General features: G+C 52.5%; 2 protein-coding genes across 4 annotated transcripts in view; one reads left to right on the top strand and one right to left on the bottom strand.

Moving 5' to 3' along the window:
- Mpst (mercaptopyruvate sulfurtransferase) overlaps positions 1-7,235 on the bottom strand; it is an 8,084-nt gene extending 849 nt beyond the window's left edge. The window contains exons 1-2 of one of the 3 annotated variants that reach the window (XM_021183230.2): positions 6,652-7,235; positions 2,467-3,088 (exon numbers count right to left, since the gene is read on the bottom strand). In XM_021183230.2, coding sequence (XP_021038889.1) covers positions 2,467-3,061 — 595 coding nt within the window. In that variant the 5' untranslated portion in view covers positions 3,062-3,088; positions 6,652-7,235. Of the gene's footprint in view, positions 1-2,466; positions 3,089-3,187; positions 3,430-6,532; positions 6,597-6,651 lie in introns of those variants that run through there. The other 2 variants (XM_021183228.2, XM_021183229.2) reach the window with 2 other exon arrangements.
- Positions 7,236-7,474: 239 nt separating this feature from the next.
- On the top strand, positions 7,475-13,864 carry Tst (thiosulfate sulfurtransferase). Its single transcript, XM_021184152.2, has 2 exons — positions 7,475-8,161; positions 13,346-13,864. Exons 1-2 carry the CDS (start codon positions 7,567-7,569, stop codon positions 13,642-13,644), a joined length of 894 nt encoding a protein of 297 aa, XP_021039811.1. The 5' UTR covers positions 7,475-7,566; the 3' UTR covers positions 13,645-13,864.
- The last annotated feature ends 1,296 nt before the right edge of the window (positions 13,865-15,160 follow it).

The following is a 15,160-nucleotide window of genomic DNA, read 5'->3' as shown; positions in this document are numbered from 1 at the left end:
TACACAACACACTGGGCTTCCTGACCGTGATTCTTGAGGGACAGCAGACTAGTACACATGACCTCTGTCCAATTAGGACTCAGGACACTTGGAGGGTGAGAGATGGCATAGAGGGCAGACAGGCGCTAACCAGATACTTGCCAGTGTGACAGAAATACCCTAGGGCTATGGTTAAAAAATAGCTATCAAAATGGCTGACATGGCTGAACACTTGGGTTGTGCAGGATACTGCCTAGACCCCCTCCGCAGCGTTTTCTCCTTTAATACCACCCAGATTCTATGGGAAGGAAATGTCTGTCACTCCCCACCCCAGGAGAAGAAGGCACAAAGACTAGCATGCTCTAGCTAGCAGTGGGTAGGGGGAGTTAGGCAACCACCCCAGAGGCTGTGCTGCCATTTGTGCCTAGGGAGGGTAGGGTCTTCTCCCAAAATGAAACTAGCCAGTCAGAGTCCTGACAGTGTGATTGAGAGCCTGGCAGACAGAAAGAACCCAGGAACTCTGGGATGATGCACCAGGCATCCTAGCCACCAAGGCTCAGACAATAGGGAGGTAGAGGGTGTATTTTGTCTCTAGCTTTCTTCCAGCCAGAGGTTATTAAAGCCCCATTTTCCCAGGAGGGCTGAGAGTCCCATCAGAATGAAACCTCACAGCTGTCTGACAAATCTGGGCCATCTAGATCCCGATATGAGTGTGTGAGAGACCTCTGCCTCCGTTTCCCTGTCTTTGCGGGAGCTGATGGTCCGTGGCAGTCTCTATTCTCAGAGGATGGCCAGAGACAGTGCTTCTGAGCTTTGAGAGGATTCAGTGTGTTGGCCATCCCCAGTGAAGTGGGTCTCCTAAAAGTCACCCCGAGCAGCCCTTCTCAAAGCCTGGAGAAGAGCAAGCTCTCAAGCCAGGGTCCTATGGGTAAGTAGAGTCAGGACTTCCTTATAGCTTCAGCATGACCAAGCAAAACACAAACCCTGACCTGCTGGACTGAAGGAGCAAATTACAGGTGTACTTGGCCAAGTCAGGGACTGCGGGGGAGACATGGTAATGCTTTAAGTAAAGACTAGTATGTCTTCCAACCCGGCGGCTCGAAGCACATTAACTCTCACCTACTGCTTTCATTCTACACATGCAAGGGTCACCATCCAGAGGTGCTATGCAAAGTACAGCAGAGACAGGGCTCTGAACAGAAGCCTGGACCAGCAGAGAGGGTATGGGAGAGCTTTGGGGGCCATGGCTGGCTCCCACCCTGGCAGTCTGGACAGAAGTGGTAGGGGGAACTACTGGTTGCTCACTGTGGGTAAGTATGCAGGGAGTCTGAATCCAGAGAGGCTCCTTCCTAAGATCTCGGACAAGGCAGCCACTCCAGGGCTACTCTCCTCACCTGCTCTGTGTCAGTGTGGGCATTGCTCCATATTTTCAGGAGAACTAATGCCTGTACCCCACCCCCAACACCAAATCACATGAAATGGTGTCCTGTCATGCAATCTACATGCATCCTCCTAACACTGAACATATCTCTAGAGTCTCCCCAACTCCTTTCTCTCCCTTTTGAGTTTTGAGACAGGATCTTACTCTCTGGTTCAGGCTGGCCTGGAAATCACTATGTAGCCCAGGCTGGCCTCAAACTGGTGATCCACCTGTCTCAGCCTCCAAATGCTGGGATAATAGCCATGCAGTGCTGCACCCATCTCTAGATCTCTTTCAATATCCATCACAGTTGTGAATGCTATGCAGTTACACTGTGTCATTCAGGAATAGACAGGGCAAGAAAGGGCATACCCTCTGTACAGGAAATAAGTGTTTTCTGAGGTTGTTTAAACACTGGAATCTGGTGTCTGCAGATACTAAAGGCTGGCTCTACCTAGCTCCTGAGAGATTTGGCTCATACTAGCATGGCTATAGATAGCCCAGCTTGCTCTGTGAGATCCTTTCCCATATTACACAGGGCTTTGCCTGGAGAAACCCAGGCCATAGGCAGCCAGCTTTGCCCTCACTTGGGGCACGAACCGTTTTGAGCGACTGATCCATCCTAATACCCTCTCAGAATCTCTTAATATTACCTAGGCAGTTGCAGGTGTACAATAAACACCCCATCAACTCAGGAGCTGCAGGCTAGACCTCATCAGGACCAAGCTTGGGTCCTTCCTAAGCCAGGTGCAGGCTGCCTTCTGCTCTTTTGTGGTGGCTGTACACAAGCTCGGTATTACAGTTAGTGGGCTGTCCTGGTCTGGGTGCCCTGGATTCTCAAGGTACTCAGGCAACCTCAGCCCAGAGTTCCAAAACTGTGAGGTAGTGTGTGGCCTCCACTATAAGAAGAAAGCGAGATGCTTAGAGTGAAGCCGCCCAGCAACCAACACTTATCCCTTTGCTCTGTATGCATATAAGGCTAGCACACGGCTAGGCAGTGTCCGGAGCGCACATCACACACCGGACAGTCCCCACTTCCCCATTAGCCCGTTTCCCCAGCGCGTTACCATCTCGGGGTTCTGGCTGGGTGCCTTGGAAACGGCCAGCTGCGCGGGCATCCACCACCTGGAAGCGCCGGGCATCCAAGTTCTCCAGGATGTCCTCGTGGGTCTTGATGAAGGAGGGATCGAGCTGTGCGCTGAACTCCGCGGGCTCCGAGTGGCTTTTGCCGGAGCTGATTGGCAGGTTTTGATTCAGCCAGTGGCGGAAGCCGCCGTCCAGCAATGACACAGAGTGGTGGCCGAAGGCGCGGAACATCCACCAGACCCGCGGAGCGGAATAGAGGCCCTGGTCGCTGCCGTCGTAGATCACGACGTGCGTGGTGGCGCTCACGCCCAAGCTGCCCGCGTAGTCGGCAAAGTGCGTGGCGTTAGGCAGCATGTGGTCGTAGGGGGACGTGTGGTCGCTGCAACGATCGATGTCGAAGAAGGCGGCGCCCGGGATGTGGCGCTCCTCAAACTCGCGTCGTGCATCGCGGCCCAGCTTGGGTAGATACCAGGACGCGTCCAGTAACTTCAGCGGCTGTGAGGAGCGCGGGGCCTTCAGAGCCTCCGCCACCCACTGCGCAGACACGAGAGCTCGGAAAAGCTGCGGGGCGGCCATGGCCTAGGAGATGCTCAGATTGCGGGGCTGCAAGACAGGGAAGATACCAGAATGGAGAGACAAACCTGCATTCAGGGATTGCGACTAGGGCATATGTGCTGATCGGAGTAGGTGGAGCCTGCGTACCGGCAGAGCAGAGTCCAAGAACTCAAACAGGGCCTGGGGTGAGCCAGGCTCTGCCTTTAACACCCAGGGAGCCCCCTGCCAGGCTTTGAATAATGCATGGCTTCAAAGGACAGTTACGACCGACCGACTGCGGGCGCGCCAGGAGAGGGTGGTGCGTGTCCCTCACTCTATTCATTGCCCAGCAAAGTAGGGCAGAGCCCGGGCCAGGCTCAATTAGCCCATAGGTAAAGCAAATAAGACCAAAGTTTCAGCCCTTCTCTAAGATGTAGCCCAGCTTCACAGCCAATCAGATCCACACATTCATTAAGCCGGTCTAGGAGTCCAATGGGAACATAACCAGAATTCACCCTTTGCCCAGAAACATTTAATCCTCATTTATTACAACACCTGACTCAGCAGCCTCTCCCCAGCCTGCTGAGGGAACACCCTTAAGAGGTTAGGTACTGTCATCTTTTTCTCTCTTTTTTTTTTTTTTTTTTTGGTTTTTCGAGACAGGGTTTCTCTGTGTAGCCCTGGCTGTCCTGGCACTCACTTTGTAGACCAGGCTGGCCTCGAACTCAGAAATCCGCCTGCCTCTGCCTCCCGAGTGCTGGGATTAAAGGCGTGCGCCACCAAGCCCGGCCTGTCATCTTTTTCTCAAAGCCACCGAGGCTCCCTGATATGCTTTGAATTACCTGCATTAGTAGATGTACCTCCTATAATACCGGTACTCAAGAGACTGAGGTAGGAGGACCAGAGGTCAGGGCCAGCCTAGTCTACATAGGAAGTTCCAGACCAGCCTGGGCTACTCAGCAAGACCGGCTCAAAACAAAATAAACAAAACCAATCAATCAATCAATCAATCAAACAAACAAACAAAAAAACCCACAGAACAACAATAACAACAAAAACCCACAAACAGACAACAAAAACTAAGTGGGAATAGGTTTGCATTACTGGCTTAGGCCCTGTGTGGGGTGGGGGTGGGGGCACACATTGAGAACTCTTGACTTTGGTAGGCCCCAGAGCATCTCAAGCAATGGTGCAAGTGAGGAATTCTGGAGTTTAGTGTGCACAGCAAGGCCTCTACCTCAGCCTGGATGCGAGAGAGAGCAGACACACACACACACACACACACACACACACACACACACACACACACACACACTCTTTGACCTAGGGATAAGCATAAGGGCTAAGCTGGGCACTGGTGGTACACACCGTTTGTCCCAGCACTGGAATTCTGTGAGTATGAGGCTAGCCTGGTCTACAGAGAGAGTTCCAGGATGGCTTGGGCTACAGAGTGAAACTCTGTACTAGTGTTTGTGATGCAGCTGGATATGAGAGTTGGGACACAGGAGGGAGGGTGTGTGCACAGAGAGCAAGGAGACTGAGGTGGGACAATCCTTTCAGGACACAGTAGCCCCTTTACTGACATCATTCTTGGGAATTTTGCCTCCTCAGCTCTGGTTTGGGAGTCAGAGAGCAGAGATGACATGGTATGGGCCATTCATGTCAGTATGTGAGGGTTCCTGAGTCACGTGTTGTATACTGGAACTTCCAACCTGTGTGTGTGTGTGTGTGTGTGTGCACACACGCAAGTGAGCGCTTGTGCGAAGGTGGTGGGGTGGGGCAGAGAACAATCTCAGATCTCAGATGGGGCCCCAGGCACCAGCCATTTTATTAACTTTATATCATTTTTGGGATGGGGGACTTCCCATGGCCTGGGACTCACCTCGGCTGGCTGGTCACTGAGCCTAGGGATCTACCTGTCTCTCTTTCCCCAGGGCTGGATCACAGGCATGCAACATGCCTTGTGTTGTTTATGAAGACTCTGGGGATCCAGCTCAGGGCCTTGTGCTGTCAAGGCAAGCTCTTAATCACATGAGCTATCATCCCAGCACCTTCCCTCACTCCCTATCCTGGAACTTGAAATTCTCCTCTTCCTACTCAGCATCCAGAATGGGGGAGTGGGGGTGGGTGGGTTACAAGCATACACCACCACGCCAGACTCCAAAACCCACCTCTTAGTGAGAATAAAAACGTGACTATAGAAGGGCCACCACTGACCCTATAAACAGCTTCTTTGAATGATCATTTAGGGAAGTTGAATGCAAACCTGCTATTCCTTCCTTTACTCTCCTAATGGCCCTCGAGTCTACAGCTGGCCTTAGACTTCCAGGGGGTGGGACTTCAAAGGTCTGAGGTCACTACGCTCCCTGCTTGATTGACAGTTATGACAAAAGACCCCAGGCAGCAGAAAGAGAGTCAGAGAGGCTAGGCTATGGGTGCCCATGAGGGGACGGGACCAGAAAGAGACTAGGTTTCTTTGTGCTTGAAGGGCCAGGATCCCAGGGGAGAGTAGCTCTCTGGAAGCCCATCAGGACACATAGGACGGGCCCAGGCCATCCTGAGTTACTGTGAGCCTATATATCCCACCCATGGGGGGTGGGGACGGGGTGGGGTGGGGTGGGGTGTTCTGGCACTGAAGAGCATCTCCCTAACTAGACCCTCCTGGTACCTTCTCTTCCCTACTGTCAAGCTCCAGGCGCAGAGTATGCTGGGAAAATGCTAAACAGTGTTTGAATTTTTGCAACACACTGTGACAGTATTTCAGGGCAGGATAGATGCTCAAAAACCAGGGAGGGGAGTTCAAGAGAAAAGCATTCCAGGGGAACAGAATAGACTAGAGAGGGGGTGTACAGCCGGTTTGCAGGAGCCATGCTCTATTTCCAGATATCTTGCTTATTGGGATTTATATAAATTTACAATGAAGTGGTAAAAATTGTAGCCCACGACAAATAATAATAATAATAATAAGTATAAGGCTTCAAGGATGGACAAGTAAACCGAGGCAGCTCCTACCACTTTGGGCTTCAGGTGAGAAATTAGTCCCTTTTCCACTATGTGCCCTGGCACCTCCTGGCTCTACCTGTTTCTCCTGTTGGGAGTTCAGCTCAAACCGGCAGGGTTGTGAAGGCACTCGGCAAGGCGGGCCTGATAAATGCTAGTTTACTTTTATTCCAGTGCGTTCTGTTACTTTCTCCTCTTGGGGGCTGTTACTTTCTCCTCTTGGGGCACGCTAGATCTCCTCACCACAGCCCCTCTGAATTGCTTTGTTTATTCTCTCCCTCCCCCACCTCCAACTTTCTCAGGAGGCATCAGGTCTTTCCAAACCCCATCCACTCACTGCTACCCACCTGTCTCTTATGCCACCCCAACCCACAGACGGCCACAAGCAGCCACGGACAGTCTTCCTAAGGCAAATTAGAGGCGCCCTAGAAACTCTTCTCTCATAGACTGCATCCCCTCCTCCACTCCCGCGTGATACCACGCTATGCACACCCGAGAAGCACCCTCTCTCACAGAAAAGCAAGTAGGACGCGTTGGGTAGCAGATACCAGGGGTTTGCGCTCCCCGTTTCCCAGTTCCGCCAAGTCACCCCCTCCCCGCGCCCTCAGAGGTTCCCTCCTTCCGCCACCAACCTGCGGCCAGCCAAAGGGAGGAGACTTGGGCACAGCCCACTGCTTGGGCCACTCCGAGACGTTGCACCTTCCATTCCTCGTACTGAGGGGGACGCTGGCGCCATGAAGCCGGGTTGAGCGCTGCCCCAGTGTCATCTCGAGCCTCCAATAGCCCCCTTTATGTATGAGAAGTATTATACGAAGAGGGGCAAACAAGACTCCCGTGCGAAGACGCAGAAGCTGTTCGGAGTCCCGACTGTCTACGAGAGAGGTTTCTCTCTTCACCCCCATAGGAGGCGGTACAATGGTGCGGGCCACTTGGGAACCCTCCCGGCTCCTTGTTTGAACCCTCCAGCTTCTTCGGAGCGCAAGGGCGAGTGCCAGCCTAGCTACTGGGGCGACTGAGTGCAGCAAGCCGCCCAGGATGGAGCCGCTAGCTGGGTCCTGGCGAAAGCAGGGCAGAGTGCCAGGAGCCCTTTCTCCGGAATTGGGCATTCTAGAAGCCAGAGAACTCTGGCTGCAGGAAACGAAAGCAGAAGGGCTGGCGAGAAGTCAGTGCGCCCGGGAGAGGCGACTGGAAGGCCATCTCTGACTTGTGTTTTTCCCATTCTTGAAGACAGTGTTCTGAGCCAGCCCCTCCCACCAACTTGCTGCTATAGTAAAGCTCCGAAGCTCTTAGCCACGCCCACCTGCCCTCCTAGGCACCAGAAAGGGAGGGCGCCGGGACAGTGGGAGGGGTGGAGCAGGCTTCCCTAGGGAATGTGCCAACCTCTCCCACTGTGAGTCTGGCTCTGAGTATAGTTACAATTGCACGCTGGGAAAATGTAGTGGGAACAACAGCTCCGCCCCCTGGGCTCCGCCCACCGCACTCAGTCCTCTCAAGCCCGTCTCTTTCCTGGTTCCCAACCGCGCTAGGTGACACGCAGAACTGACACTATGGTACATCAGGTGCTCTACCGGGCGCTGGTCTCCACCAAGTGGCTGGCGGAATCCATTCGGTCTGGCCGCCTGGGGCCCAGCCTTCGGGTGCTGGACGCGTCTTGGTACTCACCCGGGACCCGCCAGGCACGCAAAGAGTACCAGGAGAGACACGTGCCTGGCGCGTCCTTCTTTGATATAGAGGAATGCCGGGACACGACTTCGCCTTATGAGATGATGCTGCCCAGTGAGGCCCACTTTGGGGACTATGTGGGCAACCTGGGCATAAGCAACGACACACATGTGGTGGTATACGATGGAGATGACCTGGGCAGCTTCTATGCACCCAGAGTCTGGTGGATGTTTCGTGTGTTTGGCCACCGCACAGTGTCAGTGCTCAATGGTGGCTTCCGGAACTGGCTGAAGGAGGGCCACCCGGTGACATCTGAGCCCTCGCGGCCAGAGCCAGCCGTTTTCAAAGCCACACTGAACCTCTCCCTGCTCAAGACCTATGAGCAGGTCCTAGAGAATCTCCAGTCTAAAAGGTTCCAGCTGGTGGACTCTCGGGCCCAAGGACGGTACCTGGGCACACAACCGGAGCCGGATATAGTAGGTAGGTGTTCCTGTGGCCCTTGGGAGGATTGTACAACAAAAAGATGGGGAATCAAAACACCTGGATCCCTCAGGCCCTCTAGGTAGACTTGTTTTCCATCTGTAAAATGGGAGGGGACAGCCAACCTTGAAGGCTTTTATAGCGCTGATACATGGGGGCCCTGTGTGCCATAGCCGGGTGCTAACAAGCTGCCCCTATTAGGTGACTGGGGGCCTGTCCATCCATGGTCCACTTCCAGGCACCAGCGCTCCCACATGCAGCAGATGTACGAAAAGATGTTCTATCCACAAGCAGTCATTTGCTTGGCTGCACATAGGTCTACAAATCTCTTCCCACTCTCTCCATCCCAGAAGCCCTTTCAAATATCAGCAAGGCCCTTCCCTGAGCTCTTCTGGGACCCTGGCTAGTGTCTTTGAAAGGCTCCTCAGTTCATAACCTCAGCAAGTGGCTGCAGCCTGTCTGTTACAGCAGCTATCAGCCAGGGAAATTGATGGGATGAAATACCTGACTTAGATGAAGCACTGGGAGATTGTTACTTGGTCAGTTACGTGGCAGAATCTGGATTTGAACCTGGTATCATTTTGTTTTAACCCAGGGTTCGAAATCCAGATATAAATCCATTCAGTCCCACCACCATTTCCTAGGGTTCAGGGGAGCCTCCTGTGCCAGGTATTCCTGAAAAGATGACCCCTTGGGTCCCCTTTGGTATGTGTGAGAAAGCCTGAAGAAGTCTGTATAGTTTAGGAGTCAGGAAAAAAAAATCTCAGATGAAATGCTGAGATGAAATGCCCCTTTCTAGAGGCGCCTGACTAGAGGCAACCCCAAATTTTGACCCCAAGTCTTGCTTTTCCAGAGCATAGGACTGGTGGCCCACCTCTCTCTCTCTCTCTCTCTCTCTCTCTCTCTCTCTCTCTCTCTCATCCGTAGGTGCCTCCTGTCCTGCATGACTTAACTCCAGGATACATTTTTACCTAACTTGTTTCGAAATGTCTCTTCCTTTCTGCCGGCTGATGTCAGCAACTCTGTTTTTACAGTCTTAATACTAAATTCTCATCCCACTGGACGGAGGGGGCCTAGGCACACAGGCAGGAGCAGATCAAGGCCACACATGGAGTTGGCAGAGGCTGGCATTGCTCCAGTCTCACTCTCTCCAGGCCTTTGATTTCTCCCGCCTGCTTGGCTCTGGGAAGGTCAGAGGAGAAAGATGCATGCTTGTTAGGCACTTTCCAGAGACTCTGAACCTGGGATGCCTCCTGGTCTTGACTCAAAGCCCCATTTTCTTCTTGGAACTGAAACTGGAGGAAGGGAGAGTGGAGCTGGCCATTGGGCTTTCCTGGCTGCAAACCAAGAAAGGAGTGATAATGGGGCCCAGACATAGCGTCCTTATCATTTTACAGACGAGGAAAGTCAAGGCTTGAAGAGGGGACACAGGCTGCCTGAGTTCTAAGGTCCCTCTCTTCTCTCTGACTCTTCCTACCTTTTCAATTGCCCTGGAGTGCCAGGGAGACTGGGTTCTCATTCCAGCTCAGCCACTTTTATGTGGAGGGTTCAGCCCAACGGCTTGACCTTGCATTTCCTGGTTGTTGATAAACAAGCAGAGGTCCCCAGCCCTGTCACAGCACATGGCTTTTGTTCTAGGGGCTCTTTGGAGGGGACGGCACTGGGCAAAGTCCAGGGCCATCTAGACAGGCAGGGAGGGGCTGCTTGGCCCATTCTGTAAGAGGATTTGCTGGACACAAATGCACACCACCAAGGTCATGGTCTGCTCTGTGGGATGGGTTCGGGGAGGTTCCTGCGGGTTCAGCAGTCCAGATACAAAGCATGGGATGTGGGGGGTGGGGAGGCCTTGACTGAGTGTTCCTGAAGGTACTGAGAGTGGCAGAAATGAAAAGCAGGTCTTCAGAGACCCCGTGGCAACTTCCTGCCCTGGGGGGTGGGGGTGGGAGTCGGGGGAAGGAGCAGTTGCCTGCCCCTCAGGCCTTCATGCACCTTCCAGAGTCCTGAGTAAGCATGCAGAATAAAAAAAAAGAATATTCAGATGCAGCTGTGTGTCACACAGGCAGGAACACTAGCAAACAAAGACAGATGTAAGTCAGGCCCCCAGAGTCTGGGCGCCCAGAGTAAGTAGGAAGGATCATAGAGAAGAGAGGAATCTTAGAATTCAGGGATCTCTAGGGCCTTTGCCAGTAGTAGGTTGTTTCCCTTCTCCAAGCCTCAGTTTTCCTCATCTATAAAATGGGAATTCTGCATTTGGACCCGGTGACACTCATTTCTCAGTTGTTGAGCCTGGGTACCTGTGACCTTGTTATTTCACCTAGGGATGGGTGAGGCGGAGGAGGAGGAGGGTACTGGTCCATGCTGAGTACTTTGATTTGCAGACCCCTCGCTTCTAGAATCTTCAGTAGTCTTGTAGAGGGTCTGGCCCCACTCTACTGAGGTTTGCAGGCCCCAAAGTGAGGCTTGCCTAAAGCTGCCGTGGAGGGCGGAGTGAGCAAACATGAGGACAGAGGCAGGAGAGGTCACCACTCCACGCTGTTGCTATGTACAAACGAGGAACCCCTCTGCCTAGGGCCCCGCCTCTTGAGCCACAGCCAGGGTGCCTTTGGGATTGGATTCCCTGTCTTTGGGCTGAAAGCCAGAAAGGTCCAAACAGGTTTTCCTGGACTCCAACAACCGTGCCCATCCATACCCTGAGGGCTCTTAGCGTGCCTCTGGACTTGAATGAAACCTCCTCAGCCAAGCCTGGAACACACGTTCCTAGACTTCTAGGGTATTGAGGGACACCAGAAGTCAGCCCAGCAATACCTTACCGCAGCCTTCTTTTCTAGGGGAGCTCACAATGACTAAAAAACATAGGCTTTGGAGTCTGACTTGATTTCCCATGCCTCTGCTATGGGGAAGTTATCAAATCTCTTTGTGCCTGGAATCCCCATTAGATCTCGGAGGAAAGTCTCTTCAGTTTTGTGAGGAACGAGGGAGATATAGTTCTCTACAGAACCCACTTTTGGGGTGCTGGCTGCAGAGGGGAGGGGGGTGTTAAGAAGCCTGCTTCTAGCTGCAAGGTCTTCCTCTGGTTGGCAGTGTTCCAGAGTTCTCTGGCCTGGGCCCATGGGATCCCTGGCTTTCCCTCTGCACAATGGCTGTGACTTCTGTTTCTGTAAAGTCCCCAGGCAGAGGCTGGGGAGGTGGCTCAGTGTGGAAACTGCTTGCCTCGTGACCATGAGGACCTGAGTTAGATCCTCCGATCCAACTTAGTGACTGTTGCTCGTGACTCCAGCACGGGGGAGGCAGAGCTGGGCAGATCTCTGGGACTCGCTGCAACCAGCCTTACTAAAAACAGCAAGTTCCAGGGGCATGGAACATCAGCCTAGGTGGTCTTCGGACATCCATGTGCTCCTTGACCCTTTCACCCACAGACAGACGGACAGACAGACAGGCCCTGAGCCTTCCTAGCACAGTGGCCATTGCTACCTCCTCTGGCTGGTGCCAAGGCTTCTCAATGTCTTTAGCTTCATCCTTACTCAGACAAGGTCCCCTTTATAGACTCAAGACAGCACCAAAGTTGGTTATGTTACCGACAAGAAGAAAACGGCCCTCAGAGGCTTGGTGCAAATGATCTCTCCCTACAGTGCCTGCAGGAAACGGCTGTATCCTGAGAGTTAATATCCACAGGCCAGCTGCTCCTCACCGGCAGGGTTACACAGAACTGGTTTCAGGTCACAGCAGGGAGACGTGTCTAGATGTCACACTGTATTCTGCAAGCAGGGACATGTGTTCAGTCAGGGGACTGTTTGTGATAGTGATTCTAGAATCTTCTTTGGATTGACAGGGTTCCCATGTTGCTGCATGTACCCGACGAGCATTCGCTGTAAGCCCCGTTCCTCTGCTTCCCACCACACCCACTATGCTGTTTCCATCTTGCTCCATGGTCCAAGTGTAATGGCTTGGTGGGGACTTAGGGAACCTGAAAAAGATGGAGGCAGTTCTGGCGTGGGCCTCACTCTCAGTGCAGGGGTGCAGGTGCCCAGGGAAGAAAGAAGTGACTGAGCATGAAGGGACTGACAGAGCGTGGGTCCTTTGGGTGCCACCAGGCAGCCATGGCCCCTCTCCACTGTTTCCGCTTTTATCAGTTTGATGTTTTCACATGAGGTCTCACTCAATAGCTCAGACTGACTTATAACTCACTATATAGACCAGGCTGGCCTCTAACTATGGATCCTCCTGCCTCAGCCTCCAGCATGCAAGGACAACAGCTGTGAGTGACCGCCCACTCTGACTTTTCCAAAGCCTCACTGGGTGTGTCCTGCCTCCCCTCTGCTGTGCTTATGCTTACACTTCAGAGGCGCGTGGAGGGAGCTGAACAACCACTGTCACTAGAGGGACCACAGCATCATCATTCGGATTCAATATTATCCATGTCATTTGCCCTTGCCCAGGGGCATTCACTCCCCATGGGGACACTGAGGTGCAGAGGTGGCTGAAAATCAGTGTAGTAAATGGCTGAGATGGGATTTGAGCACGTACCTGATAGGAGATCCCCTTTTGTTTTCACAACTATGTGCCTCACAGAAACATGATTGGGTGTGGTCCTGGGTTGGCCTGTCCTCTGTGTCTTTAGCTGAGACATTTCATGTCAGTGCACCTCAGCATTTTCAATTGTAAAATAAATTCACAGGAGAGCTTCTTTAATGACTCACAAAGCTAGGCAGCTTTGGTTCTCTTGCAAACGGCTGTCTGGGGAAGTGGGGGCACAAAGTTTCTGTCCGCCATGTCCCTGGCAGCATCGAATTGAATAGAGTCTATGTAAATTCATCCCATCTGCTTTCCCCAGTAATCCTGGGACGTAGATGTATACTACTGAACCCATTTCACAGGCGAGAAAACCCAAAGTACAGAGGGCAGAGGTAATTCCCAGAAGACTAGGGGACAAACTAGGAGGGCCTGCAATGCACACAGATGTCCTCTCAAGAAGAAGTGACTTGGAACATCCTTCCATCAAGACAGATCTTGGGATAGGGGTGGCAGGCTTGGGTCTTACAGTCTGAGTGTTGACGATAAGCAGAGCCAGCAAGAAATTGAGTTGCCAAGAGAGCAAAGACATTACTTCTTTTGGTGATGGCCCTCAGATCCTCTAGTTTCCACCTTCCATGCCTCCCCTAATTCATATTCTCTATTACTGCCCAGGACTAGACTCGGGCCACATCCGTGGCTCAGTCAACATGCCCTTCATGGACTTCCTGACGGAAGATGGTTTCGAGAAGAGCCCAGAGGAGCTGCGTGCCATATTCCAGGACAAGAAGGTGGACCTCTCACAGCCCCTCATTGCCACGTGCCGCAAGGGGGTCACTGCCTGCCACATTGCCCTGGCTGCCTACCTTTGTGGCAAACCCGATGTGGCAGTTTACGATGGCTCCTGGTCAGAGTGGTTCCGCAGGGCACCCCCAGAGACCCGTGTGTCCCAGGGGAAGAGTGGGAAGGCCTGAGTGTGTGCAGCCTCCTCCTCTGCCCACCCAATCCAGCCAGTTCCCTTCAGGGAGGTTGGTGCGACCTGCTGTAGGTTCACCTTTTAGGCTATGGAGATTGACAGGGTTTTAGAATTGCTCTTGGTGCCTCCCTCCGTCCCTCCCTCCCTCCCTCCCTCCCTCCCTCCTTCCCTCCCTCCCTTCCTCCCTCTACACTGAAATAAAGTGCCTTTTCTCAGAAGTGTGTCTGTCTCCTTGCTGGGGTTCCACACTGCCCTGTACCTTTGCCAACCTTCAACCATGAAGGCCACACAGAAGACGCCTAGCCCTCTCCTGCATTGTGTGGCAGACTTTTCCTAAGATAACACACACATCTACTCACCCCAGAAAGGGAAACCGGGACAGACCAAAGCATGGTTACCAGACAGAATTGAAACTATGTTTCAGAATTGAAACATTTCCTACAGATGTGTTTTTCTTTTGTTCGTTTTGTTTTGTTTGAGGGGGTGGGATGTCTCAATCCAAGGTCCAACTTGTTGAACCAAGAAGTTTTTACTGGAGTTATTCAGGGTAGCAAGTGTAAATGGTCACTCATTAGGGATAACTCAGAAGCAGGTGCATCACCACAGCTCACCCCACCGTGGGGGACAATTCACAGAAGCTGCATCCCTGGAGCTCTGCACAGCTTCCAGACTTACCCCAGGGTAAGACAATCTGCAACTCTGCTGGTCCCAGGGCCCTCCCCGGCACCTTTGACTTTTGACTCCGTGTTGTACTGCTGTGGAGGGAGCTCAGGAATCTTTCAAATTTTTGTTCTTCCAGACATGTGACCTCTATTTACCTCTTGAGACTCCCAAACATTGTTTCAATTTTGTCAGGTAGCACTAGTCAGGGATGAAAGAGGATACTGAGAGTACCTGAGAGAACTTAGGAAGAAGAACGAGGAAGGCAGAGAGAGAGAGAGAGAGAGAGAGAGAGAGAGAGAGAGAGAGAGAGAGAGAGAGAGAGAAAAAAAAAAAAAAAGAGAGAGAGAGAGAGAGAGAGAGAGAGAGAGAGAGAGAGAGAGAGAGAGAGAGAGAGAGATGAAGTAGAGGCTAGTCCAGTCCTGAGCCTTCAGCTGGCTATCTGCTCCATGCCCAGTGAGTCTCGAGGAAGAGAAAAAGTAGCCTTCTGAATGCTGCCCAAAGAATGCCTACACACCTGCTCAGAAACGGGCAAAGGGGAGATGGCCTTGGTTTTGACTCCCTTGCTGCCTCTGAATAGACCCTCTGGGGATGGAGGGTGAGGCAGCTGTGGAGGGGGTCTGCAAGCCTGGCAGCAGCAAGCTGCCATAGGTGAGCATTTCATGAAGAGGCAGATGGCATTTTTTTGTGGTTTTAGAGCTTTATTGTAGAAAGGCAGGGAGAAATAGAGAAGGTAGAGAGAGGGAGAGAGGCTGGCCATGGCCATGTGGAGAGAGGGGGAAAGAAAGAGAGCAGACAGGTCATTGTTGACGCATTTTAAGTTCTCCAAAACCAAGCGTTGAGACTGTGGGGTG

Source organism: Mus caroli, chromosome 15 (assembly GCF_900094665.2).
Source record: "Mus caroli chromosome 15, CAROLI_EIJ_v1.1, whole genome shotgun sequence".
In the NCBI taxonomy this organism is placed as follows: domain Eukaryota; kingdom Metazoa; phylum Chordata; class Mammalia; order Rodentia; family Muridae; genus Mus; species Mus caroli.
The sequence above is the reverse complement of the archived record's forward strand: the minus strand, read 5'-3'. Positions and strand labels throughout refer to the sequence as shown.